Consider the following 27933-nt stretch of genomic DNA (forward strand, 5'->3'; position numbering starts at 1 on the left):
GCCGGAGGCACGGCTTGGGCTCAGGGAGGGAAGGAACACAGGACAGGCAGGGGAGAGCCCAGCGACCGGCAAGAAGAAAGGGAAAAGGAAAAAAAAACCGATGTGCACAGCGTCACCTATAGCCCACGGAGCCCAGCTGAGCCCCAGAACAACGTCTCCACCCCACAGCCCAGGCCCTTTGCACAGTTAACGTCATCTATTCAATCGAGTACGGTCTGACAGATAAGGCACGTTTCTGTATTGACAGTTGTGAGGTGTACGTACAACACATTTGTCTCACGGCCACGGTCAGTACAAACGCCAACAACTCTCCTCTAGATCTGCCCAACTCCTTCACGAAGCGCGGGCTCACACAAGAAAGGCGGCACCAGGCAAGCCCAGAGGAAGCCGCTTGGTATTTTCCAGTTCAAACGTGGGACAGGCAGTCCTCAAACACGCTCCCCTGGAGCTGGACAGCAGCAATCGTGCCTGTCACCACATCATTGGAAGACACCAATAATTTATTGAAATAAATACAGGGACAACCCAAACCGCCTCTGGGTTGAAACGCTAGATGTACATGGGGCACAATTTCTCTACACTCTTGCGAGAGGGACTGGGAGAAGCATGTCGATACAGTGATTTCGGCCACACGAACCTTTGCCAAGTCCGGAGCAGCCAGATGTGCTGGAGATCAGAGGTGGAGGCTCCCAACTGGTCACGCGTTGGGCTTGTTTTGTAGGAAGGAGTCCTGTTTCAGGAGGGTTTCTTTCTTCTTGGTAAGAGTGAATCTTTGCTTTGTTTCTTAAAAACAGATTGAACACCAAGTCCGCGTTGGCAAGCTGCAATCTGAAGAGGCGGCGCTGTTTGGACAAGACCCCTCAGAAGCAACGGCTGCTCACGGAGCAGCCCCGGCAAACCCAGGACTGGGCAGGGAAAGCGAGCCTGGCTCTCCAGCCAGGGAGCCACCTCGTCCACGTCGGGGCCAGCTGGCCCCGGCCTCCCTAGCCAAGCCAGCCTCCAGACTGGCCTCCACATGGCTGTGGGACCCCGTGGGACAGCAGCGTGGACACCTTGTAGATCTCCTTCCTCTGCCAGCACCGCCCCGGCTGTGTCTGTCCTCGGGTGCCGCGGTGCTCCGGGGCACAGCCCTCTGCTGGCGGGTCCAGGGCAGACTGAGCACAGAGGCCAGAAAATGGCAGTCAAGCAGGGAAGTCCGGTCAAGGATAACAAGGGGAGAGTCTTCAGCTCGCTCTGGCCCTCGAAACTCATGTTTCCACCACTCGAATGAGAGGCAGCGGCTTGGGGCCCGACAGCCTTTTGCTGCAAGAGAGAAAGGATTTGTTCAGCCAGGTGGAACTGGAGGGTGCTTGGGAGAAACCTGGGGGACCGGTCCTGTCCCAGCGCTGGTCCTCGACTATTCCACTGTTCCACGGGAGGGCCCTCTGTGCCCCGGCACTCCCCCGAAGGAGCAGCACCGGACAGGAGACCCCTCTGCCAGCAGACACAGCACAGCACGCTGCCACCCGGGCAGCAGCCCCAAGCCCAGCGCCATCTCCGAATGGGACGCGGAGCTGCAATAAAGCCGCTGAGCAGCCCAGCAGGCTCCCGTGCCCCGTGCCTACCTGCTCACGTACTCCGACTTGGAGCGCGCTCTGGAGCTGTGGCCGCCCCGACTCACTTGCTTCTCAATCAGGTGCTCTATGCGGTCGTGCATCTCCAGGTTCTGCAAGGGGCGGGAGGGACGGTTAGCAACGGGCAGCTGGCACGCCGATCACCTGCTGGGAAGTAGGGGACTGCTCCGAAAGGGAGGACTGCTCCCCTATCACTCGCACTGGGGAAGGTTTTCTCGAGGGAAATGAAATCCAGCCCTACAAAGGAGGGCCGGGGGAGCTGCGTAGGACCGGAGAACGTGGAAGTCCGCCCGTGGGATTTCTCTAGCTGGTACGGGCAGCCGGACCCGCTCTCTGCCTAGGTTCACCGAGGGCTTTGCTCACACATACTGTTCCCATGCAGAGCTTAGTGAAATAAGTCACCAAGGAGGGAAGAAAATGCTAGAACTGCTGACGCAGGCTCAGTTTTTATCCAAAAAAGGAGAGAAGTTTGACACTTGTTACAATCCCAGAGGCAGGAATGCAATTTTAATTTCTGACACGCATGCAGTCAACTGCAGCTTTGTAGGCAAGAAGGGTTTAGCTGCCAGAGAAGTGTGCTTGATGAGATTATTTTGGACTCCCTTGGAGCTCACGGCCGCTCCAGTAGCCCCAGCTTCCCTGGGAGCCCCCACACCAGCCTCAAGAACCAGCACAGCCCTCGGGGCCGCGCGGGGCACGTTTTCCAAGGCAAAGCGGATGGCACTGCAAGAGAGCAGCTGCGCTGCCGGCCGCTCTGCTCAGAGCCCAGCGGGCTGCAAAGCAGGAGCAGAGCTCGTCCCCACCAGGACAGCCCACAGGCACGAGAGCCGGCGGCGCCAGGTCTCAGCAGGGGCTAAACGCAGAGCAGACCCCAAGCACCCCCAAAACAGCCCTGCTAGGACACACCTCAGCCTCCAAGTAAGCGACCTTCTCCTTGAGCTCCTGGATCACAGCATCTTTGGCCTGAATCACCGTTTTGGAGTTCTGGAGCTGAAAAAAAGAACGTTTGCTGCTGCTAAAAGTCCCTTTCACGTACGCCTGGGCTAAAGCAGTGCTGAGGAAGGAGGACGGCTCAGCCAGCCGTCCTGCCTGCAAACACCCACAACATTAACTCCAAGGTCTGCATTAAAAAAAAAAAAACAATCAAAAAAGCTTCAAATTAAGTCTGAGAATTAAGCCCTAGGTGAAAGAGCCTCCGCTTACACAGTGAGACTTAACTCTTTCAGCAGGCTGAACTGGGAACACTGAGCCCTTTTATTACCCTTCCCGGGCGCCAGCGCCGCCACCGCTCGCGCTGCAGTCCTTGGGCTGTCACCCCAGGGTCTGTCCCTGCTCCAGGGCAGCTGGACAGGGCTCTGGGCTGCCTTTGAACCCGGCCCCCTCTGGTTTGCCGAGGGAACCTCAGCCTCACAAACCGGCAATTATTTGCTTCCAAGCAGCTGGAGAGTTCTTTTCTTTGTTTTTAAACCCCGTGAGCTGTCTCCTCCGTCCCGTCCCGCTCCTCTCACCTGCTCGATCATCTGGCGGACCTTGCGCTGCTGGCTCTTCAGCATGTCGTCCAGGTGGTGGATCTTCTCCCGCAGCATGGCCACCTCCTTCTCCAGCTTGGCTGACCTGGGAAAGCACAAAGGAGGAGTCCAGGAGCCATCAGACGGCTTCCCAGAAGGGCAGCACTCGCTCAGCTGCGCCCAGAGCAGCTTTTAGCAGCCAGGCTTCCCCTACAGCAGCACAGGTGCTGAAATATTTCGACTAGACGAGGTAAGGAGAGGCAGAGACAAAACCAATTCAAGCAGGAGCCACAAAGACTCCCGACAACAGGCTGCAGGGACACAGGAACATCAGGAAGAGTCAGGCCACAAACGAGGCCTTCCAGAAACATCTCTTTGCCAATTAACCCCCGGAGCACACGGATCCGGCTGGGCCGAGCAAACCCAACACCGAGGGGAGAGCCGCGGCCGCTAGAGGTCCCAGGGCAGCGCGGCTCCAGCGCCCAGAGCTGCGGGAGGTGTTTGGAGATTAGTCAGCGCCGGGGAGCAGAGAGCTGTTTTGCAAGCCAGAGCGCGAGCACGCCCTTCGCAGGAATGTGCAGTCATGCCCCAGCGAGCTGACACCCCGACCCAGCGGCGTGGGCTTGCTCCGGAGCTGGCAGCCTCAGCGGAGGCCGAGCCTCACCGGTCTTGTTCGGCGAGTCTGTCCCCTTCCGCGCTTCTCAGCCTCGCCAGCTCCGCTTCGCCTTCTTTCATCTTCAGCAGCAAGCTCCTGTGCTCCTGCAGCAGAGCGAGAGGCCGAGTTACACGCAGGGGAACAAGTCGCAACACATGCTCTTCGGCCTCCCTCGCGGAGCCGACCGAGAGCGGGGAGCTGCGGACAGCCCCGGAGCCCCGCCGGCCCCGTGCGGCCTCGCTGCTGAGCCCGCGGGACAGACAGGGGCAGGCGCAGAGCGACCAACAGCAGACGTCCCTCTCCTTCACCCCTACGCTGCAGGAGGGCACAAAGCCATCTCCTCCCCTGCTTTTGGGCCAGGGGACGCACCCCAGATCGCTTCGTGCTCGTGCCACGCTTACGTTCACGAGTTTAACGTTATTAGGAGCAGCCCACAGCTGGAAAAGAAATCCAGGCTGAAGGTTGTGTTAATGCCCCCACGAGAAGAAGAACCGGGCAGCTGTCTAGACTGCACGCTTGTTTCTAGGATACCCAGAAGAAAGACTTTGCACAGACCAACCAGATCTTCTAGACCTGGGAACCGCAAGCCTAAAACAGGAGCGGTCAAATTTATCTGTCCGCAACAGCTTCGTCAGAGGCTTTTGGGTAAAGCCCGGTTGGGAAGGCAAGCTCTCCACGCAGCAGGTCCAAGCACAGGACACATCTCCCGTGGGATCTGCTTCCCAGCAGGTCTGCGGGGAGCTCTGCAGGCCTCAGCACCGCGGGGCTCCCCCTTCCTGCACCAGCAGAGCGGGACCGGGCAGCTCCGCTCGCTGCGCCGGCCCCGGCACGGCCGCGGGGTCGGTACCTTCTCCATCCCTGCCAGCAGCCGCTGCAGCTCGTCCACCTGCACCTCCTTCTCCAGCACGCTCTTCTCCGCTCTCCGCAGGGCAGAGCTTGTTTGCTCGGCTTCCTCCTGGTACTGCGAGACCGCCCTCTGCAACCGAGACAGAAACCCCTTCACCACCACCCCTGGCGCACGCAGGCGGGCGAAGCACCCCGGCCCTCCTCCCCCCGTGTTTTGAAGCTGCTTGAAGCCGTGGCAGGCAGATTTTGCTGAAGGCAGCCGGGCGTCTCAGCACGCAGCCCGACATGCTTCAGAGAGAAAAGGTTCTTTAGAAAGCTCCCCGGCTTCAAAGCACTTCAAAGGAGCGAGCGCTTAAATGCTAGGGCAATAAAGGGACCTCAGACACAAACCCCACGTTCGTTCTCAGCCATGCGTGTTCTGGGGCTGTTCGCAGGCTCCTCCTGGGACACCTGCCCGCGGAACCGACCTCGGGAGCCACACATCAATGGCTCAGGGACCTCGGGAGCCAGCCTCACGCACGCATCAAAGGCTCAGGGGCAGAGGGGGGACAGGGGCACCCTGTGGGTCCCCACGACGGCCGGGAGCAGGCTCAGACGAGGCAAATCGGGAGCACCGGGACCCGAACACCACCCCTGGCGTCCCCCATGTCTCCATCCAGCACCACAGCTGACCGACACCAACCGAGACCTCACGGCGCTGCCACAAACACGCCGCTTCCTGCGCACGGGGACGGAGGTGCTCGGGGCAGGCGCCACCTCAGCGGGCGGACGGCCCTGGGCTGGAGGAAGCGGTCACCGCTCAGCTCCCCTCCCCAGAGGATGCCGTGCCCGGCCCGCGGCAGGAAGGCCCCCAGGCCGCCTGGGACCAGTTTGGTCTGCGGGACGGGACGCAAGCGGGACGTCACCTCTCCCACCGGCACGCGCGGCCCTGCCCGTGCAGGCAGCGGAAAACAAACCGAGGGGAGCATTAATCAGCAGCGGCCAGGAAGCGAGGGAAGCAAATGCCACAGCTTCGTCAGCACCGCGTGGCAGGGAGCTGCTGTCAGCGCCGACCCGGCCCTTCGCGCCCCGGCAGCTTCATCCCGCACCGGCGATGCCAGCAGCCACCCGGGGACGGGCCACGACCCTTCCCAACGCGCAGGGAGCGTGCTGCAGGAGGCCGCGCTGCTCCTCTCTGCGGGGCTACTGAGCAAAAGCTACCGCAGGCAGGAGCCAGGACACAGCACCGCGGAGCCGAGGCGGCCGAGCCAGCAGCAGCGAGCCTGGGCTCTGCGGCAATGGGGAGAGCCGTGCACAGCAGAGGCTCGAGCGCCCGTGCAACGACTCAGGCTTCCAAAAATAGGTTGGAAATGGGGAGACATTTCTGCTCAGAAAGAGCAGTCGGGCATTGGGACGGGTTGCCCAGGGAGGTGGTGGAGTCGCCGTCCCTGGGGGTGTTCAAGGAAAGGCTGGACGTGGTGCTTGGGGACACGGCTTAGTGGGTGACATTGGTGGTAGGGGGACGGTTGGACCAGATGAGCTTGGAGGGCTTTTCCAACCTTAACAGTTCTATGAGAAAAGAACTAAAAACCACACTTTTCCCACAGAGAAGTGCACAGCGCACTCACCTCAAGGTCCTTCTTCTCCAACTGATGGCGCTTCTCAGCCTCCTGCAGCTTCGTGAACAGCCTCTTCGCTGTCTGTCGGATCTTTTCCACATCGTCTCCCGAATAATCCTCCTCCTGCAGAGACGGTGACAGGGAAGGATCAGCAGCGAGGAGTTACCAGAGGAGCCCTCCGCCCCTCCGTGGGCAGTGCTGTTGGTTACGAAGCCTGCAACACCAACCCTCCGCCTGAACAACACGAGGCACTCCTGTCCTCACCTCCCACACTCCAGCGACAGCTTCCAGCCCTCAAGATAACGCACACGCTATCACCTGGTTGCCTTCCAATCCCTGTTTTCAGGGTGCCATCCTGATCCGCGCTTGGGCAACCTGAAACCCGGCGGCGTGAACCAAGTCCCCAGTGACCCATCCTGAAATCCCGGCCCTCGAAACGCCCCTGGCAGCATTTGGCTCCCAGGCAGCCTGCTCCAGCCGGGGGAAAGGCAGAGAGCTGAAGAAGTATTCACAGACTTCAGATCTCTGTTAACCCTTCCTCTAAAAGGCTTGCGTGTGCGGATGTAAAAGCCCGCTACGCACACTTTCATAGCTCTGGGCTGCACTCGGTGCCTGGTTCGACACCGGTAAAAGCCCAGCGCTGGGGCTTGCTGTGAAAGACGAGGCAGAAAGGTCTGACTGCGCTCTGAACAGGCTCAGAGCTCCCTGCCGGGAGGAAGACCTCAAAATCACACCAGGATTTCTTTCCAGAGAGCTGGCGTCTCTCTCTGGCTACGTACCTGGTCCTCCCAGGAATCAGCGCGGGGACCCTCGGGGTGCAGCCAGCTCCCGTTCTGCTTCTCCAGCACCACCTGCACGGGACAAGGTGACACCGACGGGCGTGACGCCTCCCGACACAGCCCCTCGCGCGCCCGCATGCAGAGCCAGCTCTGGGCACCGCAGCCACTCCAGGCCCCGTTTCTTGCCAACAAACATGCGAGGGTGCGTTTGGGCAGCCAATGTAATTTGCTTACTGACTCCTCGTTGCACGCTTGTGCAGGTTTCTCTTTTTACCTGTAAGTGGTACCAACGGGGCTTTCACTTGCCACAGGCACCACCATCTTTAAGGCCCCTTTTATCATTTTCTGGACCCAAAGGTGATTTTTTTTTTTTTTTTAAGTGAGTGTCATTTAACGCCCAAGAAATGCTCCCGTTACCTGTGCATGCTGTTTATCTCCTTGTCTGTTCTCAAGTTTACTACTTAAGTCTTCCCGCAGCTTCTTCAAAGAACTTCTAGCCTGGCAAAGGCAAGTCAATTTAGCTCGATCTGCACCAACAGTCACGCAGCCCAACAGAAACCAAACGGGGGCGCGGGGGCCGCGAGGACGCCCGGTGCCGATAACGCCATCGATCGCTTCTCTACCAACCTGCCCCTGGCACCCACTGGTGCCGCGGGGTCCGCCTGCAAGCGGGGCAGGCACCATCCTCGCCAGGCAGCTTTCTCACACAATCACAGGCAAAAAAAAAAAAAAAAGAGCAACAACCTGGAGGCGCTACAGATTTTTCGTTCATTAATCATCGATTTCACCTCTGAGGCGCTGAGGAGCCCCTTGCTGTTCCCAGCGCTCTCTGCCGCCCTGCAGGGCTCAGACAAGTGTGGTCTTGACTTGCAGCTCCCCAAATTAGTCAGAGAAAGTGAGCCAGAGGAATGATTTACGGGCTTTCACCCCAGCTGCGGCAAGCGCTGAAGGGCTGTGGCTCTGGCCCGTTTCAAAGAAAAGCTCCCAGCTTCTCCAGCTTTGCAGCGTGGCTTCGGCCCTGCCCCAGTAACATGCTGCTGGGTTTTAGAGGCCGGAGGCGCTGGGGCGAAGTGTTTTGCCTGGGACTGGCAGCGGCAGGACGGGACAGGAGGCAGGAGCAGCTCCCGGGGAGCACCCGAGGCCCCGAGCCGCTGCCACCGCATCCGGCCGTCCTGGGGGGCCCTCCTCGAGCCCCCGAGGAGCGCGGACAGGCTGGTACCACCACCACCACTGACCGGTTTAGCTCATTCCCTGCTTTTCACATGCAGGATCAGGTCGTTCTGCACGGTTAAGCCGCTTCAGCTATTCTGACAGGGCTGCGGGCAGCCTTTGAGGCCGAAGTCACGCTCGGCAGCTGCCGCGAGGCCTTCTGAAACCTGACTCGGGGAGCTACGGGAAAGCTCAGATCAGAACAGCTGAAGCCGAAGCCCCAGAAGGGGGAAGGATCACAGAAAACTGCAGCATCCAGGTGGCTGAGAGATAAGGTCTGGGTGACTAACGCCCCCGGCGCGCCGCGGCCCTGGGGAGGCTCCAGCGCCGGAGCGAGGCTGCGTTGCAGACAGGAGGCAGCACGAACGGTCTGTTTTCTTTCGGGGGGAAAACATGCGTTCTGGCAGAGGAGTCAGAAGGATGACGTGGGAGATCTGGAGGCTGCCCTACCAGATCTGCCCTCGCTCTCCCTGGGGCCAGCACCCAGCACAGAAATTCCCCCAGGAGAGCAAACCCAAATTTCATCTCCCCCCGTTTTTTTATTTTGGCCACGTCAAGCTGCCCAGACCAGAACACGCATGCAGCCGCTTCCATGTCCTGCAACCAGCCCTCTCCACCTCCCCAGAAGTCACAGCCCCACCGGGAGCAGAGGGAAGGGTTAAACGTCCCGGAGCCTCACCATCCAGTTTACTTTGGGAGATGAGACATACCAAAGAAACTGCCTTTTAACAAGAGGCTCCGGTTGCGCCGCACCCAGGCATGCAGGGGACAGCCTTGGGGGAAAGTCATCACGCAATTCTCTTCAAATTCAGTCCATATAGCAGAGCAATTAGTCAGGCTGAATTAATTTATGGCGCTTGATTAGACTGCTGCCCTGTACAGGCAAGTCAGCAGACCGGAGGGTTCAGCTCCGCTGCCAGCTTGCCGCCGTGGCGCCACGCGCGGTGCCCCGCAAGCAGAGCCCGCAGACCCCTGCCACAAGCCCCCCGACAGCGGCGTGCGAGCCAGAGCCCCGCGCGGACGTAGCTACCTCTTGGATGTAACGAACTTCGCTTTTCAGCTGGCTGACGTGCTCCTCGTGGTTCACACCGCCCTCGGCCCTCGCCTTGAGATAAACCTGGGCGAGAGAGAGACCTTGGCACCGGCACGGCCGCTGGCTCGCCCACCTCACGCGCTGGTAGCCCGGTGAGGGCAGCCCAAGGCCAGCTCCTCAGGGACTGGGACCCCCCCAGATGCGTTCAGCGGGCTCCCCCTGCGCCTCCCTCGGCTTTGCTTGGGGGCCGCTGCCTCCTCCCCACCTCCTCGCACGGCCCCAGCTCGCGGCCTCCCCGGCTCCTCGCCACGTCCCCGGTCCCCCCCGCGCAGAAGCGAGCCCCCGCTCGGGGAGCGCTCTCTGTGCCCGCACGGGGAGCTCCAGACGAAGCCCTGTTCTCAGTCCCACTGATCAGGAAACACAAAGCCAGCGGCAGCAGGGAGCTGGGGCCGTACCTTAATGATCTCCTCATCGCCGTCGTTGGACTTGATGCACTCGGACGCCAGCGAGTGACCGTTGCTCGACCTGTTGGCCACCATGGCGAAGGCTTTTCCCACCGGCTGCAGGACACAGAAAGAGCAGGGATCTGAGACGGGACTGGCTGGAACAGCTCGCCCGGCTCCAGTCAGATCAGCATTATGCACTTCAGCAGGGGAACGAGCGGCACCAAGCACGGCTCAGGGAACCAGCACCGAAGCTTCGAACGCTTTGGAGAGGAGCTTCCCAGCTCACGAAGCGGCTCAGCCTCCCCCAGACGTCTGCCCCATCCCCGCACCAGCTCCTGAGCTCACGTTTCCAGCACCGGGGAGGCTCCAGCTGGGAGCTCACGCACACAAAGGCACCGGGCAGCGAGACACAGAGCCCGTGGCCAGCGCCGCGTGCGCGCGAAGCCAGGACCCGCGCGGGGAACGCACCTTCTGCTTCACCTGCCTGTCACCTGGCAGGTCATTGGGCAGCGTCAGCCTCAGCACCTTCACGCTCTCCTGAAACAAGAGGCAGGTTTTAGCTTTTAACTCCTGCAAGGTGCCCCCATCCAGCTGCGGTCCCGTGCCAGCAGGTGCCGGGCTGGTGCGTTTCTGCGAGCCAGCTCAGCATCGCTGCAGACGCACGAGCACGCTGCCGTACCCGTGGGTTCAGGCTGCAGCCTACGAAACAACACCCGGATTAAAATGAGTAAGAGTTAGCACACAACGACTGCATTTATCAAATCCATCAAGGCTTGGAGGAGCCGTAGCCCAGCCAAGGCTGAGGTAATGCAGGCGGGCTGCAGAAGCAATTGCCGGACTCATTTTAACGCGAGGAGTCACGGCCATTATCGGTCACGCCGGGGACCTCGGTGACGTTTGGTGGCAGCGCCAGAGAAGGGCAAAAGCAGCTGCTCCCTGCTCGGGCACCACAGGCACTCCTCCTCTCCCTGCCCTCCCTAGACAGCCCGGACACGTGCCGACCACCGGGGCACTGCCCCTTCCCCTGCCAGCCGAGCCCTTTGGGAGCCGTGAGCGGCAGCAGAGCCCCACGCCGCGACTGCGGCCGCGTGGAAACTCATCGGCACCGGCGCTCGCGCTGGGTCCAGGTTCGCCTTCATTGCTCCACCAACCCCTCGCCCGACCCCTTCCTACCAGGATAGGGGACGTTTCAGAGACGTCCAGCACAAGGCAAGCTTTCGTGGAGGCAGCCAGAGAGCCAGAGCACGCAGACAGCCTTCAAGCAGCGTGAAGGCACCCAAAACACCCCATTTCGGCATCGGGCGCTCACGGCGCAGCACAGAACCTGTCCCAGACTGACCTCGCCGGCTCCCAGGCAGCCGTCGCTCATGCTCCTCGCTGAAGGCAGCTCCGAAAGCAGGAGCTGCTCAGCGCCTGAGCTGCTCGGCGGCGGTGACGCAGGCATCGCGGAGCCCAGGTCGGTGCCCGCGCAGCCACGGGCGCCCGCCCCTCGCCACACCTGGCCACGTCAGCCTCCTGCTCTCCGGAGCAGCGTCAAGGTATTTCTGCCGCTCGGCTTTCAAGCGCTGCCTTCGCCGTCCAAGTCTCGACAAGCCATCTGTTTGTTTCCAAAATATTGTGTGTACACTGCTCTCGCTGGCTCTGCTCCCTGGAGACAAGGAGCCCTCCTGCAGATCGCTGCTGGAGCCGAACTCCCCGCTAGAGCCCTTCATTCCCCCGGAAAGGCCAATGCCCGACGCAAAATGCGCTTGGGCTCTGCGAGCGCCCCAGTTGCCTTGTCTGCAGCGTCCACTCCGGGGGACATTTTCCTAGGCAGGAGCCAAGAAATCAGAAATGGTTGGAAAAGTGCTGGAAGAGCTCGATGCAGGGCACACACCCACGGTGCTCATTTTGCCGGCGAGGTCTGAGAGGCACCCCCAGTTTCACGGCAGGCACGGCGGCTCGCGGCAGTACCTGCACGCAAAGCACCGCCCGCTCCCCACCGTGCTGCACGAAGCGCATGGGATGCGGAGAGACGCCACGGGTAGGAGCCTCCCTCGCCGCCGTCCCGCTCCTACGGGGGGATCCCACCGGCGAGCACCCACCGCAGGGCTGCTGCCGCGCGGTGCCACCCCAGCGCCCCAAGCCGGTGGAGACGTGTGCTCGAGGGACGCCGTTCCCCTGCGCCTCGTGCTCCCCAACCGCTTCGGGGGTCCCACCTCGAGGTCCCCTCCTTCCTGCAGGCCCCCTCAGTGGCACGAATGTCCTCACGCGCTGGCTCGAGGACGAGCAAAGGCAGCACAGCCAGGGCAGAGGGCTCGGTGCGCGGCCACGCAGCAGCCGGCTCCAGCATGGGCCGCCGGCTCAGCGCCTCGGAGCCGCGGGGAACGCGTCACAGCCGCTTCACGTGCCCCGCTCGCAGCTTTGTTTACAAGCGCGAGGCTCTCGCGCTCGCCAGCACGGCTGTCCCCGGCCCGCCAAGCCCACGCGAGGGTGGGACGCTGCCAGCGCTGCGAGGGAATTGCACTCCCGGGGCAGATGCGCGGCGATAAGCAGCAAGCACGAGCCCATCGCCAGCCCCGCAGCCGGAGCCGGCACGCAGACGCGTCCGTTGCAGCGCGGCAGAACCCGAGGCGAGCCGTCTGTGGGTCGACGCCGCCACCGAGCAGACGCGGCGAGGAACGGAGCGCGGCCCTGCAAAGCAGGGAGCAGAGCAGCAGGGAGCGAAGCAGCCGGCGCCGCGAGACCCAAGGTCACCCAAGCAGGAAGGGAACCATGCAAATGCCGGCTGGGGACGGCTCCGGCTGCCTCCGGCCTCTCCCGTGCGCTCCGGGGGGACGGAGGGGCGGCTTCAGCAGCGAGCTGCGAGGTGGAGCAGGGCTCTCCCGACCACCCGGGGAGAAGCCTGGCCCTTTTGGCACGGTGAGTGCACGCAGCGAGGCCGAGGCGGGTGCAGGAGGCCAACGGCACAGCCGGGTGTGCTGCAAACCCCTCCCTGCGCAGCTCCATCGCCTGCAGGACCCCACGGCCAGTCCGGACTGGGGGGTGCAGGAGAGAACAAAGGAGGCGGCGTGTTTTGGGAAAGCTGTGTTGGGGCCACAAGGCACGAAGCCCTCCTTTAAGGGAGGAAACAGCTGGGAAGCCCCACCAGCCCCTCCGTTAGGCACACCGATCCCCCAAAGAGGCACGACGACGTCACGCAGCTCCAGCCGCCGCCGCCAAGCCCAGCCCAGAAGCACGCACGCCCTGGGGAGGCTCAAAGGAGCCCGGGCGACCCCGAGCTCCATCCAACCCCCCCCCAACCTGCACCCGAGCGGGGGGCTCCCCCCGCAGCCCCCGGCCCTGCTCCTGCGCCACGGTGGCCGGGCTTTGGGCTTACCATGGTGGGGCAGCCGAGCGTCCTGCGGCCGCGATCCCACCGGCGCCGGGAGGTTTCCGGGAGCAGCCCCCTGCCGTGAGCCCCCAGCGCACGCCCCCCAGCGAGCACGGGCGCCCGCCCCGGTGCCGAATTCGGGCTCCAAGCAGGAAGAGCGGAGCCGCGGGAACTCCCCCGCGCCGGCCCCACTCCTTCACCTCTGGGCTATCATTAAATCAGCCCTGCCTCCTGTTTACAACTCCCGAGCTGCTCCGCGTGGCCCCAAAACAGAGGGGACAGCGGATTTCGGGCCCCCTCCGTTATTTTCCGCGGGAGGAAGCGCGTTTTGCAACCCGACGGGCACCCGGGAGGCGACAGGCTGCCTCTCGCCGCGTGTTTGGGGAGAAAACACAACCTCACACAGCAACCGCTTCCTTCACACCCCAACCCAGCGCGCTGAGCTCGCAGGAGGTTGCCCAACGCCCCGCACCGCGGGCTCGCAGCTTTTACTACGAGCCTCAGGAATTTGCCGCGATCCGGAGAGCTCAGCGAGGCTCACGCTGCAGCCCCGGCACCCGGAGGCCGGCGCCCTTTGAGAAAAGGCGCTCGGAAATTCCCTGCCTGTGTTTTGGGTCCAAACGTCCAAAAAGAGCCGATCCCCTGGGAATTAAGGCGAGAAGCCTCAGCGAGGCTAGCTGCTGGCTTTCAGGTGAAGCTGATTTTAAATCTTTTGGTGCGTTTTTCACCGTCGAGCCCGGCCAGCCCCACCAGGGGTAGAGGGAAGCGCCCGAGGGCGCCAGGCAGCCCTCCTGCCCCTGGGGCGGGCGCGGGGGCAGCGCCAGCCAGGGGTCGGAGCGGTCCCAACGAGGGCGTTTTACAACCGCGGGGACAGCGCTCCGTCCGTCCGTCCGTCCGTCCCGACTGCTAAACAGGAACAGGCCTGACCTGACCCGGAGGGTATCGCCGAGGATCATTAGCAAACAGCTGCAGAGCCCCAGCGCTACAGAGGCAGCTATCACCGTAATAACCCATTAGCTAAACGAGCCCAACTCTGCAATCGCTCCTTATAAGGCCAGGGAAGCTGCGGGGAATGAGGGCTCTCCTGGGGAGACTCGGGGTGACTCACCCGGCAGGGCTCGGCCGGGCGGCTGCTGGCACGGGGAAGGCGGCCGAGCCCCGAAACGCCGCGGCCCCGGCAGCCGTCGAGGCGGCGTTTTGGGAGGGCCGCAGCCTGCCAAGGCCTAGGCCAGACGTCGAGGGGCTCAGCGCCGCCGGCCGGGGGGGGCTTCACGCCCTCGCCGGGAGGTCGGGGCGCGAGGGCCGCGGGGCGCGCGGGGACGGCTGCAGGTCGCTGCCGGCCCCACCCTGGGCCTGGCCTTTCCGCAGCCGCCCGGCTGCGATGGGGAAGAGCGAACGAGGTGGAAGGGAGAACAGGAGGCCGCCGTGCAACCGAGGGAGCGATCGCCCGAGCGCGCTCGCTGCTGGCCCGCCACCACGGCCCCACGGGGACAGCCGGAGCTCCGCCGCGGGCCCCCGGAGCCGCAGCTCCAGAGCCCCCAGGGACCGACCGCGGGGAGCCCGGACCCGTCGGGGGGCAGCGGGCCCCCGATGCCGTCGCCCAGCCCGCAGCAGCCGTTCCCCCATCCCCACCCGCCCTCCCAAATCTTGGCGCTTCGGCCGAGCGAGGACACGGGGACGGCGGCCGGGGCAGCCCCCACCCCGGCGGGCGCCGCCGCCCCCGGCCCTAGGGCGAGCCCCGAGGGCGCCCCCCAGCAGCCCCCCCGGGGACCCCTCCCCGCCACCCCCCCAGGACCGAGAGGAGGCAGCGGGGCCGGGCCCCGGGCGGAGCTCACCGGGCTCTGGCCGTGGGGCCGCACGTCCAGCACCGCGCACCAGCCCTGCCGCCCGGTCATGGCCCCGCCGCGACTGCGGCCCCGCGCCGCCGCCCCCGCGCTTATATATGGCCACGCCCCCGACCACGCCCCGTCCTCGTGACCACGCCCCCTCCGATTGGCCACGCCCCTTCTGCGGTGGCCACGCCCCCGGCACCCTTGATGTGCCGAGACGGGGCCGAGCCGGGCCGGGCCGTGCCCAACCGAGCCGAGCCGAGCCGAGCCGAGCGGAGCTGTGCCAAGCCGAGCCAAACTGTGCCAAGCCGAGCCGTGCCAAGGCGAGCCATGCCAGGCTGAGCCGAGCCGTGCCACGCCAAGCCATGCCAAGCCAAGCCAAGCCAGGCTACGCCGAGCCACACCGAGCCACAGCGTCCCAAAGCCCACCAGGCTGTGCCAAGCCGTGCCCCCGCAGGCTGCCCTCCCTTGCACCCCGGGGAGCCCCAAGCCCCGGCACGGCAGGGCTCAGGGCCGGCGTCCCTGGGCGTGCCGGGCGCTAAGTGCCGCGTACGGCTGCGATGAGCTCAGCCGGCCTCAGCCTCGCTGCATGGGTACCAATGCGATGAGCTCAGCCGGCCTCAGCCTCGCGCCGGCCCCAGGCCCCATGCGGTCACCAGGGCCACGCTGTGGCCGCGGGGCGGGGACAGCCCGTCCTGGCCGGAGCTGCACGAGGACGGCGCTCCCCAGGGCGGCAAAGCTGGGGAGCAAACCCAGGAGCGCGGCCAGCTTTGGTGATGCTCAGCCAGGCACCTCGCCCCCTGGGCACCCCGCGACTGGGTGGCCGCAGCGCCCAGAGGGGAAACTGAGGCAGAGAGGGGCCGCGGCACCCCGCTTGCTGGCTAGGGCAGGGACGGCGGCTGCCCTCGGCCCCGACACGCGTGGCCAGGAGGAGCCAGGCCCTGGGCAGAACCGGTTGTGCTTGCACGGCCCGGCCGCAGCGGGGATGCCGTGGGTGCGGGGCCGGGTGCCGGGCACGGCCCTTGGCAGCGGTGACGCAGGCCCAGCACGGGCTGGGTCCCTCCCTGGTGCACGCAGGGGACGTGGGTGTCACCACTGCCAGCACCGTGCCTGCCCCCACCGGCTGCCGCATCCCAGCCAACGTCAGCCGGGTGCGAAAGGGGAAACTGAGGCAGCGGGGCCAGGCAGGGCCGGGCCCCAGGGCGCCACGCACCACCCCAGCCAGCTCGGCCCTGCTCAAGGCCATGGAGGGGAACTGCGGTAAACACCTGCCAATCAAAGCAATGGCACTAATTAGCATTTGGCAAGGCTCCCATCCTTGTTAATTAGTGATAACGAGGATTTATCTTGGAGCCAGATCCAGCTGAGCGGGAGGGAGCCTCGTGCCGCTGAGCCCTGGCCCCCACCCATGGCCCCAGCCCCACACTCCCTCCCGGCCCTGGACCAATGCCGCAGGCACCGCACGCGTTAAAATGTTTGATTTTTATTTAAAATAGCACTTTGAGAGGGAAAAGAGCAGCGGAGGGTGGAGGGCTGGTGCGTACAAAAATAAATGGGAGCCTCTGGGGCTGCGGGTGCTGCCAGAGGGGACAGACACACGGACACCCAGCACGAGCCTGCCCCCCCGGGGGCTGCAGTGTCCCTGTGGCCGTGTCCCCCAGCACCAGGGACGGGGGGACGGCGGCTGTGCCCGACCCCGGCAGGCAGCTCCCCGGGGCCGCATCGCCCCTACCACGTCGCTGCTTCAACCGCGCCGAGTTTGGTGCCCTGAGACCCGCAGGAAGATGAAGAGGCCAGACAGGGTCCCGGGGGCTGCGGCCCCCCCACCCCACCGCTCCTCAGGCAGCGACTCAACCCGACCCCTCTTCCCCCGTGTCGGTGAACGGCTTCCTGCGCCCAGCGGCAGCTGCCGCGCCTGCGGCCAGTTCCTCTCGGGGCCCCGGGAGGCGCGGGCGGCCTCAGCAGGAGCTGGTCTGGAGGTTGGCCTCGTTGAGCAGCGAGGCGATGGAGGAGGGCCCGTAGGCGCTGTCCAGCTCCTCGTCCGAGCTGAGCGCGTCGTCCTGCAGCGAGGACTCGGCGGCCGAGCGGGCGGCCTTGCGCCTGCGGCAGGGAGGGAGGAGAGGGCTCAGCACCGGGCAGGAAGGCAGGAGGATGGGGGGGGGGGGAGGCGGTGGGGACCCCCCAGCTCCCTACCAGGCCTCTTTCTCCAGCGTCTTGATGCGGGCCTGCAGCTGCTCGTTGAGCTCGTGCTGCTCCTCCAGCTCCCGCTGCGCCTTCTTGCGAGCGGCCTCCAGCCGCTCGATCTCCTCCTCGGCCTCGTCCACCTGGCGCTTCAGGGCCTTCACCCGCAGGCTCAGCTGGGGGGGATGCGGGCGCTGCGTCAGCCGGGGCCGGGCCGGGGGGGGGGGCTGCGCGCCCACCCCCCCCCCACCCACCCACCCACCTGGTCCTTCTGGTCGCTGACGTGCTGCCGCTCGTCGTCGATCTGGATCGTCAGCTCCTTCACCTTGCGCTCCAGCTTGCGGGTGGAGGACAGCAGGACGTTCTTCTCCCTGCGGGGAGCCGCGAGGCGTGCGTGAGGGCGGCGGCAGCCCCCAGCGCGTGGCGACGGGGGGGCGCGGGGGGCCGGTACCTCTCCTCCGCCTGCAGCTTGTCCTGCAGCTCCTCCACCCGCGCCTCCAGCTGCGAGACGTTGCCGCTGGGCTTCTGCAGGCCCTCGGAGCTGGCCAAGCGGCTCTTCAGCTCCTTGTTCTGGGGGAGGACACAGAGGGCACGGCTTTTGGCCCAAGAAATGAAGCCGAAAAGCTGCTTCTACCCCAAAAGCACCGCACAATGTGGCTCTTCTCCCCGCAGCGCTGACCCGGCCTTGTGGAGCGAGGCAGCAGCGACCGCGGCCACCGGCCACTGCTGTGCGGTGTCAGCGGCGCGCGCCCCGTGTTGGTTTTGGCAGCGGTAATGACACACCAGGAACGAGAACGGCTCAAGGAGCTCATTTCCCATTGATCCCGCTTTGCTCCCAGCCAGCTCCACGTTGGGTAATGAAGGGCTCAGAGCCCGGGCAGGCCGGCGGGGAGCCGCTCGCTGTGGCCCCAGGGCGCGAGGAAAGGGGGGATCCCGCGGGAGCCGGGGGGGGGCCCCTCTGCAGTGCTTCCCCGCAGCATCCCGGGCAGGAACCGGGCGGAGCGACACAAGGAGACACCTTCGAGGATGCTCTGCCCGAGGATGGGGCACAGGGAGGAAGGGGAAGAGGCCGCATCCAGCTTGGGAGCGGGCATTTGGCTGCTGAAGCGGGAAAGCCCCTTGCAAACGCGAGGGATGCGCCGGAGAGGGCCAGGGCAGCGCCCGCAGGAAGCCGAGGCGGCTGCACGAGGGCCCCCGGTGTGCGGCAGGGCCGTGGGCTGGATGTGGCCCCTCCGCTGCACTCACCTGCCGCTCCAGCGAGACCTTGTCGCACTCCAGGTCCTGCCGGCTGGAGCGCTCCTGCAGCAGCTCTGCCCGCAGCTGGTCGATCTGGGGAGAGGGGGGCACAGCGGGGGCTCGGCCCCGTCCTCCGCCACCGCGATCGCGTCGCGGGGACAGCGCAGGGTGGCCGTGTCCTGGGGACCCTGGCCCCATTCCGCCCAGCCCCGCCAGTTCTCGGCGGTCACAGAAAACAGAAACCCCAGCGAGAGGATTTCGGTTCCTTCCCAAGTCGGCTATCGCCCTTCTAGCGAGCGGCGGTCGCGCCTCCCCCCCTCCAGGCACGCGTGGCTCGGGGAGGAGGACTGCAATTTTCTACTGGAGGGTTTAACTGGTTGGACTGGGATTCGAGGACCTGGCTGCGCTCTCAGCCCTGCCTGGCACCTCCGGGCACTTCAGTGCAGCCATGCTCGGGGCAGAAATGGATTTGATGCACTGATGAATGAAACCCAAGGCCCCCACGGGCCTCTTGCAGGCTGACCAGAGCCAAATACACGTTTGTGCGTTATTTTAAGGTTGAGGGAACGTACTTCTGTACGAAGCGTTGCTTGAGTTATATGTAAGCAGCACAAAAATCACACAGTGATTATTTTTCGAGCAGAACCACGCTGCGGTTACACAAACACCTCTGCTCCTCAGCACCCGCAGTTTGGGCAAATTGAGTACTCACAGGACAAATCTCCTCTTGGGCGGATCTCATCCTCTGGGATGTGCCCGTTTACCGGACGAAAAATGGGAAAATCCACCCAATTTACCAGCTCACCAGGCCAAACCCCGTGTCACGGGGCACCCCAGGGTGCCAAAATGCCCCTTCCAAGGCCCAGGGGGGTTCGCAGCGGGGCTGGGAGCGAAGGGTCCGCCTCTCCCAAAGCCCCACAGCGCTGCCACCCGCTCCCTGCATGGCCCAGGGGGCCGGCAAAGCCCACCGGTGCTGGTGCTGGGAGGCTCGGCAGCAGCTCGCGCCTGCTCACAGAGTTCCAGCACCGGCTCCAGCTTTGAAGCTAATTAGCAGGTGGCTTAATGGAGAGGTTACAGCCAGGAGACCGGCGTAATTTCAGCCTCAACTTCCTGCATAAACACAAACCTCACCCTGTAATTTCAGGGGATTTTTTTTTTTTTTTGCACCAAGCTCTTATAATTTCCACTCGCACCCGAACCAGCTTTTCAGACGACGACACCTCGGTTGTATTTAGAGACTGGGAGCAATGGGAGGGGTCAGGGCTGCTCAGTGACAGCTCGCTAGCGAGGCTCCGACCCCGGTGACTGGTTGCAGCCAGGAGCCCAAGCTCTGCACCCGAGAGGACCGGGCTGCGGCTCGGGGGGCTCCGGCATGGCACCGCCCGCCCTACCTGGTCTCTGCTGCGGTTGACCCGCTCTGTCAGCAGCTCCACCGTGCTCCTCTCCTCGTCCAGCTCCACCTCCAGGCGCTTGGACTTCTCCTACAAGTAGACGGGGCCAGAACAGGTCAGCGTGACCCCACAGTCCCCACGGCACGGGGACAGCCAGCTGGAGGGGCTGGCTGGGGGCAGCGAGCGCCCGCCTGCTCAGGAAGGTGCCGTGCTGCCGGTGACGAGCACCGAGGTGCTGGAAGAAGGGGCTCGCACCAACAATGGGCTGTTCAGCAGCCTCCAGCCCAGCAAAACCCAACCGCCCCAGGGCCCTGGCACAGCCCAGGAGGCAGGAGAGGAGACACGCTCGGAGAAGGGATGCGACAGCTCTTCTCCTCCATGAAAGCACCGACCACCGCAGCAGGCGAGGAATAACCCTGAAGCAACACCCCACAGGAGGCACAGCAGCTCTCCCGTGCGAGTTGCGGGGCAATGCTGGCTTGAACAGAGCCGAGAAGGTCGGCTGCAGCAGGAATTAATAACTGCAGCACTCCCAGCACTGCCACCCCGCGTTGCTCCTGCCTCGCAGCAGCTCTGGCTCGGGCGCAGCGGGGAAGGCTGGGCGCGCTCTGCCCCTTGCTGTTGGCACAACAGCACTGCAGCACCCGCACCGAGCCGTGCAGGTGCCACATGCAAGCAAAGCAGCGTTCAACCCTCGTCCCCCCCTTCACCATCACCCCTCTCCCTCTGCAGGGGTCTCTGGTTTGCAAGAAGCCACGGGGCTGGTTTTAGGGCGCCGCGCAGCGCTACCCACCTCCAGCGCCTTGACCTGCCGGGAGCGGTCGTCCTGGGAGCGCCTCTTGGCATCGGCCTCCTGCTCCAGGTTGTGCAGGCGCTGCAGCAGCACCTCCTTGTCCAGCAGCGCGCTCTCCCGCTCCGCCTGGCTGTCCTGCAGCGCCTGCTTCAGCCGGGTCACCTGGGGGAAGGGCAGCCCGTGTGGAACGAGGGAGGAGAGGGAGGAGAGGGAGGAGAGGGGCCCCGCAGCCGCCAGCCCCTGCCGAACCTCGTCCTGCAGCCGGCCCATGCTGAACTGCATCTTCTCCACCTCGGCACCCCGGTCCTTAGCCTGTTTCTGGGAGTCCGTGATCTCCTTCCGCGACTTCTCCTTGAACTCCTCCAGCTGCGACTTGAGCACGGCCAGCGAGCTGTTCGACTCCTCCGTCATTTGCTCCAGCTGCGGCAGAGTGGGGAGAGCTCAGGAGCTGGTGGGGGGACAGGGGGCTGGGGGTGGAACATTTCTGCCCTGGGAACTCGGGAGCACCGTGGCAAGGGCTGCGAGCCCTGCCAGAGCAGCCTGGATGATCCCCTCCTCCTGAGCACGCGCTGGTGCTGGCCAAAAGGCAGCAGGCTTCTGGGGGAACCTGAGCCTCTCGGGGAGCAGGATTTGCCCCGAAGCGTAAGGGATGATGTGCTCCTGGGGCATCAAGAGCTGCCAAGCCCTGGGGGCTGCGTGGCTTTATGGGGCCTTAGTGCAGACAGGGACGTCCCCGGTGTACTGGGGAAGGATCAGTCCCAGCTGGCAGAGCCCCGGAGTGCTGGATCCCTCCCCTAACACAGGCAGGGTGCCTCGGATACCAAGGAATCATCGGATATCCCAGGCTGGAAGGGATCCATGAGCACCACCACCCTCCGACCCACGGTGACACCCAATGCGCCCCCCGCGACAGGGCCCTGGGGTACGAGAGCCGACCTCTTTGTTCAGCTTCTCCGTGGTCCGGTCGAGCAGCCGCTTCTGCTCCTCCAGCTCGCTCTTGGCACGCTTCAGCTGCTCCTTCTGCCTCTGCTCCTCCTGGTAGGAGGTGCTCAGCTCCTGGTGCTCCTGCGTCAGCCGGGCCAGGCTCCGCTGCGCCTCGTCCAAGCGCGTCTCCAGCGACCGCTTGGCCATCAGCAGCTCCTGCTCCCGGTCCGTGGATTCCCCCAGCGACTCCTCCATCTGCCTGCGCTCCGCCTGGGGGGACAGGGCTCATGAAACACGCAGCTGCCTCCTCCCCGTGCCTCCAGCGCGGCTCCGGGACCCAGTGCCCACGTCCCGGCCTTCAGCCTGGGTGCGTGGAGGGGTGGCAGGGACGGCCTCCGCACCTCCAGTTTGGTGACCTTCTCCTTGAGCCGGGCCTGGGAGCCCTCCCAGCTCTCGCCCATGCGCTCGTACTCCTTCAGCTGCGTTTCCATGCCCAGGACCTTCCTCCTCAGGTCGTCCTTCTGCTCCTGCAGCTCCCGCAGGGTGGACTCCACCGCCTTCCTCGCCTGCTCCGAGGACTCCCTCTCGCTCTCCAGGGAAGCCTTCTCCTGCAACGGGGCCACAGCGTGGGGTGGTCCCGGGGCTGGCTGCGGAGCTGGGAGGGGGCTCAGGGGGACAGTTTGGGCTTGTGGCCACCAGCCCAGCCCGCGGGAGGGGGATCCAGGACAAAACGTGGGGCTCACGCAGAGGTCCGTGGAGTCCCAACACAGCAAGAGCAGGCCCTGGTGGGAACTGCTCCTCTTCCCCTGGCCCCAGCACTCACCTTCACGGCCTCGTCCCGCTCCTTCTGGAGCTGCTGCAGGTCCCTGCGGTACCGCTCGATGGCCCCGTCGCGGCTGGACGCCTCCTCCCGCATGGTGCCCTGCAGGGCCTGCAGCTCCCGCTCCCGCTGCCGCAGCAGCTCGTCCTGCTCCTGCTTCTCTGCCGCCAGCTCCCGCTGCGCCTCCTGGGCCTGGCGCAGCTCCTGGGGATGGGGAGGGGGTCACAGGGACCCCTCGTGTTGGCCAGCATCCTGCCGAGGCGCAGGACAGGGCTGCTCCTTCCGCGCTGCTCCCTCGTCACCCACCTTCCTGAGCGCCTCCAGCTCGCCAGGGTCCAGCGCACTGCTCCGCGCCTGGTCCGCCTCCTCCCGCACGGCTGAGAAGCGCTCCCGCAGCTCCCGCAGCTCCTCCTCGAACTCCTCCCGCTCCAGCTTCACCTGCAGCAGCCTGGAGAGGGGCAGGATGAGGCCGGCACCCCCCCGACCCATCCCTGCGGGACACGGGATGGTCGCACGAAGGCTGCTCCTGCCACCGGTGCTTACTCCTGCTTCGTGGTGCGGAGCTCGTCCTTGTTCTTCTGGAACATGTCCCGCCAGTGCCCCGTCTCCTCCGCGCTCTCCTCCAGCTCCCGCTGCAGGTTCCTCACCACGGCGCTGATCTTCTGCTTCTCCGACTCCAGGTTGGCCTGATCCTGGCGGGCAGGACCGGAGCGCTGAGCGCTCGCATCCTCGGGGGATGCTCCAACAACGCTGAGCCCCTGCTGGGTTAACGCCTCCCAGAGCAGCCCGGGGAAGCGGCACAAGGACACGGGGAGCCCCATGCCCCATCGGGGAGCCCCGTGCCCCATCGGGGAGCCCCGTGCCCCATCGGGGAGCAGCGCCGGCCACCTCCAGCCCGGGACAGGGAGAGCCAGGGCAGCGAGGTGCTGCGATGGGGTGGGTCTGGGGCAGGACACAACGCCCGTTTCCAGCGCAGGAGCACGCAAAGCGGGGATTTACGGACACAGACCCCAGGCTAAGACCCTGCCCAGTGAGACGCCGGGGTCTCCCCGCGGGCAGACCTGCGAGATGTCCTCCATGCTGCGCCGCAGCTGGTCCATGTCGCTCTGGTACTGCTGCCGGACGCGGTCGAGCTCCTTGTCGTGGCTCGCCACCTCCTCCTTCAGGGCCCCCTTCAGCGCCGTCAGCTCCCGCTCCCGCAGCCGCAGGTGCTCCTCCTGCCGCTGCTTGGAGCTCAGCGCCTCCTCCAGCTCCTCGCGGGTCTCCAGCAGCTCCTGGGACACGGAGGGGTCCCCCTGGGCTCGGCGGCGAGGCAGGGGATGCTCGCGCCCCCCTGGACGCGCTGGCATACCTTGTACAAGGCTTCCCTGTCCGGAGACGCCCCGGAGCCTTCACGCAGGCGGCCGAGCTCCTCGCGCATCGCCACCAGCTGCTCCTCGCGCTCGCCCAGCCGGGTTTCCGCCCGTCCCCGGGCTGCCTTCGCCTCGGCCAGCCTAGGGGAGAGCACGAGGGGCAGTGCCCCGCTCTGAGCCCCCTGCTCAAAGGCGGGGAAGCCCAGGGCACATCTCCAGCCCAAAGGGCAGGCGAGCATCTGCACGGGTGGGGAGCTCGCCTGGGCAGCTGGCCCCGTGCCTCCGGCAGGTGGATGGGATGGGGTCAGCACAGGAGCCCTGCTCCGCTCCTCCAGCCCCATCCCCGCAGCCTTGGCACCCTCAGAAATCCCCAGAACTCCCAACCAGCACCCCCAGAGCACGGAGCTGCAGGACACACGCCGAAGGCCCCAGCGCAGCTCTTACTCCTGCAAGCTCCTCTGCAGCTCCTGGCCTTTCTTCTCCAGGGCCCCCCGCAGGCGCTGGCTCTCCTCCTCAGCCTCCTGCAGCCGCGCCTCCAGTGCCCGCGCGGCGCCGCTCCGGGCCGGGTCCCTCATCAGCTCCAGCTTCTGGCGGAGCTGTCGGGGAGGGGATGGCAGTGACACCCCCGCCGGGGGGACAAGCGGCTGTGGCGGTGCCCCCTGCCCGCTTCCCCAGCATCGCTGCCGGGCGCAGGGCAGAGAGCAGGGAGCTCCCTCCGCCTGGCCTCACCTTCGTCTCCTTGTCGAGTTGCTCCTGCAGCTCCTCCACCTTCCTGGCCAGCTCCCCGTGCTGGGGCTGGGAGCACGCCGCGTCCTTGGCAGGCACCTGGAGGGAGCCCCGGGCTCAGCCGGCACGCACGGGCACCGCCGGCCACGGCTCGGCCCCGCAGAGCTCCAGCTCCATGCCCACCCCTTCCCTGGGTGGGGAGGCTCTGGCTGTGTTTCCTCCCAGACACGGCGGTGGGGACGAGGCAGGGAGCAGCACCGTGCCGGCCCCGGCTCACCGTCAGCTCCTGCACCTTCTCGAACACCAGGGTGGTTTTCCTCTTCAGGGAGGTCTCGCTGTCTCTGCTCCTGCGGACGTCACGGGAAGAGGAAAGCGTTTGGGTATGGAGGGGACGGAGCGGGGCACCCCGAGTGCCCGGCTGCTCTCCTCCACAGAGCCTTAACCTGGCTCCAGCCGCCCCACTCCGCAGAGCCCTGCCCCAGGCAACCAGCACGGCAGCGATCGGGGCAGCTCCGCTCCCGAACTGCCCCGCAGCGCGCTTCGAGAACTGGGAACCGGGACGGGGAACAGCCGGAGCCCGGGACGCAGCTGGGATGCTCACCCCTCCTTCAGGATGCTGTAGATGAGCTCCTTGGTGTGCTCGCTGCTGCCAGGCTGGGCCACCTCCCGCTGGTCCCGCAGCAGGTCCGGGGTGGATTTGAACTGCCAGGAGGACGGGGAGCACAGCTCCAGCGAGAGCCAGGCGCGAACCTCCCCCCCCGGTGTCCCCGCTGAGCCGGAGGATGCTGGCGCTTGGGGAGCGCAGGGCAAGGTGCCCGTGCACCAGCACCAGTGCTCAGCCCACACTAACGCTGCCAGCAGGACCCGATGCCCCGCAGGATGAGGCCCTTGACAGGATCCATCCCCCCAGTACCTGCATCTCTGCCCGGGCTTTGCTTTGCAGCCGCTCGGTCAGGGGCTCCTCCGTGCCCCGGTTCGCCCGCTGGCTCCTTGCCGCCCCTTCCTCCGCCGGCCTGGCTCCCTGCTCCCGGCCCAGGCTGCCGGTGGGCACCGAGGGCAGGGGGCGAACGTCCCCGCGCTGGGCACCGCTCAGCTCCCGGCCGTCCGGCACGGCGCGGCGAGAGACGCGGCCATCGAGGCTCTGCGAGCGCTTCCTCTCCTCCGAGGGGATGCGGCCCCTCCGGGCCGCCCGGCCCCTCTGCTGCACCTTCCCGTCAAATTTGCTGATGAGCGAGTCCACCGAGGAGAGCGGCTTGGTGTCTATGTCGCTGCCATCAGCATCCCCCGGCCGCCGGCGCCCCGGGGCCTCTGAGTCCGAGGAGGGCTCCCTGATGGCAGCCCCAAAGCCGGACGCTTCGCCCTGTGCCGGCCGGGGCGGCCCGGCGACGCTCAGCATGCTGCTGCTTCTGGTGCCGGACAGAGCCCGGGGCTGGTGGGCGCCGCCGGGCTGCCCCCGCGGCGGGCCGGGGGCGAAGGACCCCTCGTCATCGTCGGCGGTGAGCAGATTGCCGTGGGACTGCGTCCTCCGCAGCTCCTCCCTGGGCGGCCGCTTGGCGGGGGGCTTGTGCCGGGGGGGCGCCGGGACCCCGCCACCGGGCTCCTCGTCCGAGGTGCTCCAGGAGGGCTGCCGGCGCACGTAGGGGTTCTCCGGCAGCTCCGAGTCGGGACTGACGGAGCCGGGGGGCAGCTCGGGGGGCCGGGGGCCGGCGGCGGGGCCGGTGTAGGCGCCCTCGCTTTTGATCTGCACCCCGAAGGAATCACCGCCCTTCTCGCCGCTGTTGAGGACGACGAAGGGCTGCCCGGCGATGCCCTGCACGCGCACCGCCACCCCGTAGGAGCCCGGCTTGGCCCGCGCCTTGGGGGGTTTCTTGGGCTCCTGCAGGTCATTGATGAAGCGGATCTGGACGCCGTAGTCCACCGGGTTCTGCTTCTCCGCCATGTCCGCGCTCGCCGGCCAGTCCATGCCGGGTCTCAGCACCGCGGTCCTGGGGGGGGAGAGGGCAGAGTGACCCCAGGCCCCGCGCTGCCGCAGACGGCGCTCGGCAGGGGTCCGTCCTCCCCAGCGCCTCCCGTACAGCGGCCTCTGTCCCTGGAGGGTCCGGGAGCCCAGGGCGACGGCGCTGCTCCCGTGCGCCCCTTCCCGGCGTCACAGAGCCCCCTGCCCCAGGGAGCAGCGCTGGGCACGGAGCAGGGATGCAAACGGCGTCCCCAGGACGGGACAGGGGACGAGGCAGCCTGGCTGCATCAGCGCCGGCACTGCGGGGCTGCCCCAAGCCGGCTTATCCTCGGGGGGCTGAGCCGACCCCCCCGCCCCGAGCACGGCACCGGTGGCCGGGCGCTTACCGGCCGCTCGTCCTGCTCACCCACCGGCCGCTCGTCCTGCGCACCCTTCGCAGCCGGGACGCGGGGGGGACGCAGCGCGCAGAGCCCGGGTGGGTTCCGCAGCCAGGATCCGCTCCCGCTGCCTCCCGGGCGCCCGCGGAGCGCCGCAGCCTCACTGCAGCGAGCGCCTCGGAGCCCGCCAGCATCGCCCGGCACCCGCCTCGCCCTGCCCGTAGCCGGCGACGTGCGCTGGGAGGGGACGGATGCGAGCGGTGACACAGTGGGCACAGCGTGACGCGACCCCCCGGGGGCACCGGGGACGGGGGTGCTGCAGCCCAGCCGAGCGCGGTCGCCGCAGCGGCTCGCGGGGAGGACGAGGCTGCCGGATCCGCCTGCGCAGCGAGCGCTGCCCCCGAGCTTCGCGCCCCGAGCGGCTCCGCAGCCCCGCGCGGCACTGATCTGAAGCGACGGCAAAGCCTGAAACTGGCCCCCCCACCCCGAGCCGCGCGGCACTGGGTTCTCCCCCCCCCACCTCCAACACCAGCGGGGAGAGCAGCAGCTCCCGGCTCTGCTTTAAATAAACCGGGTCCGGGAGTGGGCGACGCAAGGTGCCGGGCGCTGAGCTCGCCCCCGCGCCCCCATCACAAGGGGACCCTGGGGCACGCGGGGAGCCTGAGCCAGGCAGGGCAGCGCTCAAACACGTCCTGCATGTAGAGAAAAATGGAAAACAAACCCAAAAAATCCCACGCCTTCAGCTTTCAGCGCGGGTCTTGATGTTGCCCCAAAGCTGCCGTACCCCAAGCAGCCAGGGGTCGCACAGCCACACCGTGACCGGGGCCGCCCAGAGCCCACCCAGGCTCCCTCATTTCCCCACACCTCCGGGACCCCATCGCCCCCCCGTGCCCACCCCAGGAAGAAATCCGAGCCAGAGCCCCGCAGCCCTGGGACAGCCCCAGCAGGACAAACAGCCGCGGTGACGCCTGCCATGGGAAGCAGCACGGGCTCGGGGGGCCGAGCCTTCTGCTCCCCCCGGCACGCCGCGGCTCTGCCGGCTCCCCACAGCCACCGGCTGCTCCCGTTCCCTGGCCAACCCGCAGGACCGGGACCAGGTCCAGCAGCACCAGGCTTGGAGGAAAGCTCGAGCAGAGCCACCGCTGCACCCTGGCGCTGCGGGGCGGCTGAGGACACTTCACCGGAGCCTTTCAGGTCTTTACCCCCCATCTCAGGGGCAAGGGGCGGCTCCCGGGAGGTGCCCGAAGCGGCGGGTCGGGCAGCGGCCAGCTGGCGCGCTCATGGGATCGGCAGGGTGAAGTCGGCGGA

The 27933-nt window shown here is 66.1% G+C and overlaps 2 protein-coding genes across 6 annotated transcripts; both read right to left on the reverse strand.

Moving 5' to 3' along the window:
• Positions 1-219: 219 nt before the first annotated feature.
• Positions 220-15015, reverse strand: TUFT1 (tuftelin 1). 5 transcript variants are annotated; one of them, XM_083813344.1, is made up of 13 exons: positions 14875-15014; positions 10156-10224; positions 9697-9801; positions 9239-9325; positions 7417-7497; positions 7000-7071; positions 6230-6343; positions 4624-4752; positions 3786-3880; positions 3122-3227; positions 2520-2603; positions 1605-1705; positions 220-1302 (listed from the first exon to the last, which is right to left on the reverse strand). In XM_083813344.1, the coding sequence occupies exons 1-13, from the start codon at positions 14932-14934 to the stop codon at positions 1248-1250; spliced, it is 1158 nt and encodes a 385-aa protein (XP_083669470.1). In that variant the 5' UTR covers positions 14935-15014; the 3' UTR covers positions 220-1247. The 5 variants fall into 5 exon arrangements, with proteins under 5 accessions (XP_083669470.1, XP_083669472.1, XP_083669469.1 ...); XM_083813346.1 differs by lacking the exon at positions 14875-15014 and adding an exon at positions 13046-13178; XM_083813343.1 differs by lacking the exon at positions 14875-15014 and adding an exon at positions 11027-11214.
• Positions 15016-16333: 1318 nt separating this feature from the next.
• On the reverse strand, positions 16334-26895 carry CGN (cingulin). The gene is made up of 21 exons (XM_083813340.1): positions 26635-26895; positions 25205-26276; positions 24893-24993; positions 24569-24638; positions 24295-24390; positions 24010-24161; positions 23565-23706; positions 23275-23487; positions 22757-22905; positions 22520-22661; positions 22217-22417; positions 21795-22001; positions 21406-21663; positions 20719-20889; positions 20470-20631; positions 19677-19766; positions 18295-18378; positions 17501-17619; positions 17312-17420; positions 17062-17225; positions 16334-16968 (listed from the first exon to the last, which is right to left on the reverse strand). The coding sequence occupies exons 1-21, from the start codon at positions 26817-26819 to the stop codon at positions 16827-16829; spliced, it is 4029 nt and encodes a 1342-aa protein (XP_083669466.1). The 5' UTR covers positions 26820-26895; the 3' UTR covers positions 16334-16826.
• Positions 26896-27933: the final 1038 nt, after the last annotated feature.

Source organism: Anser anser (assembly GCF_964211835.1).
Source record: "Anser anser genome assembly, chromosome: 28".
In the NCBI taxonomy this organism is placed as follows: Eukaryota; Metazoa; Chordata; class Aves; order Anseriformes; family Anatidae; genus Anser; species Anser anser.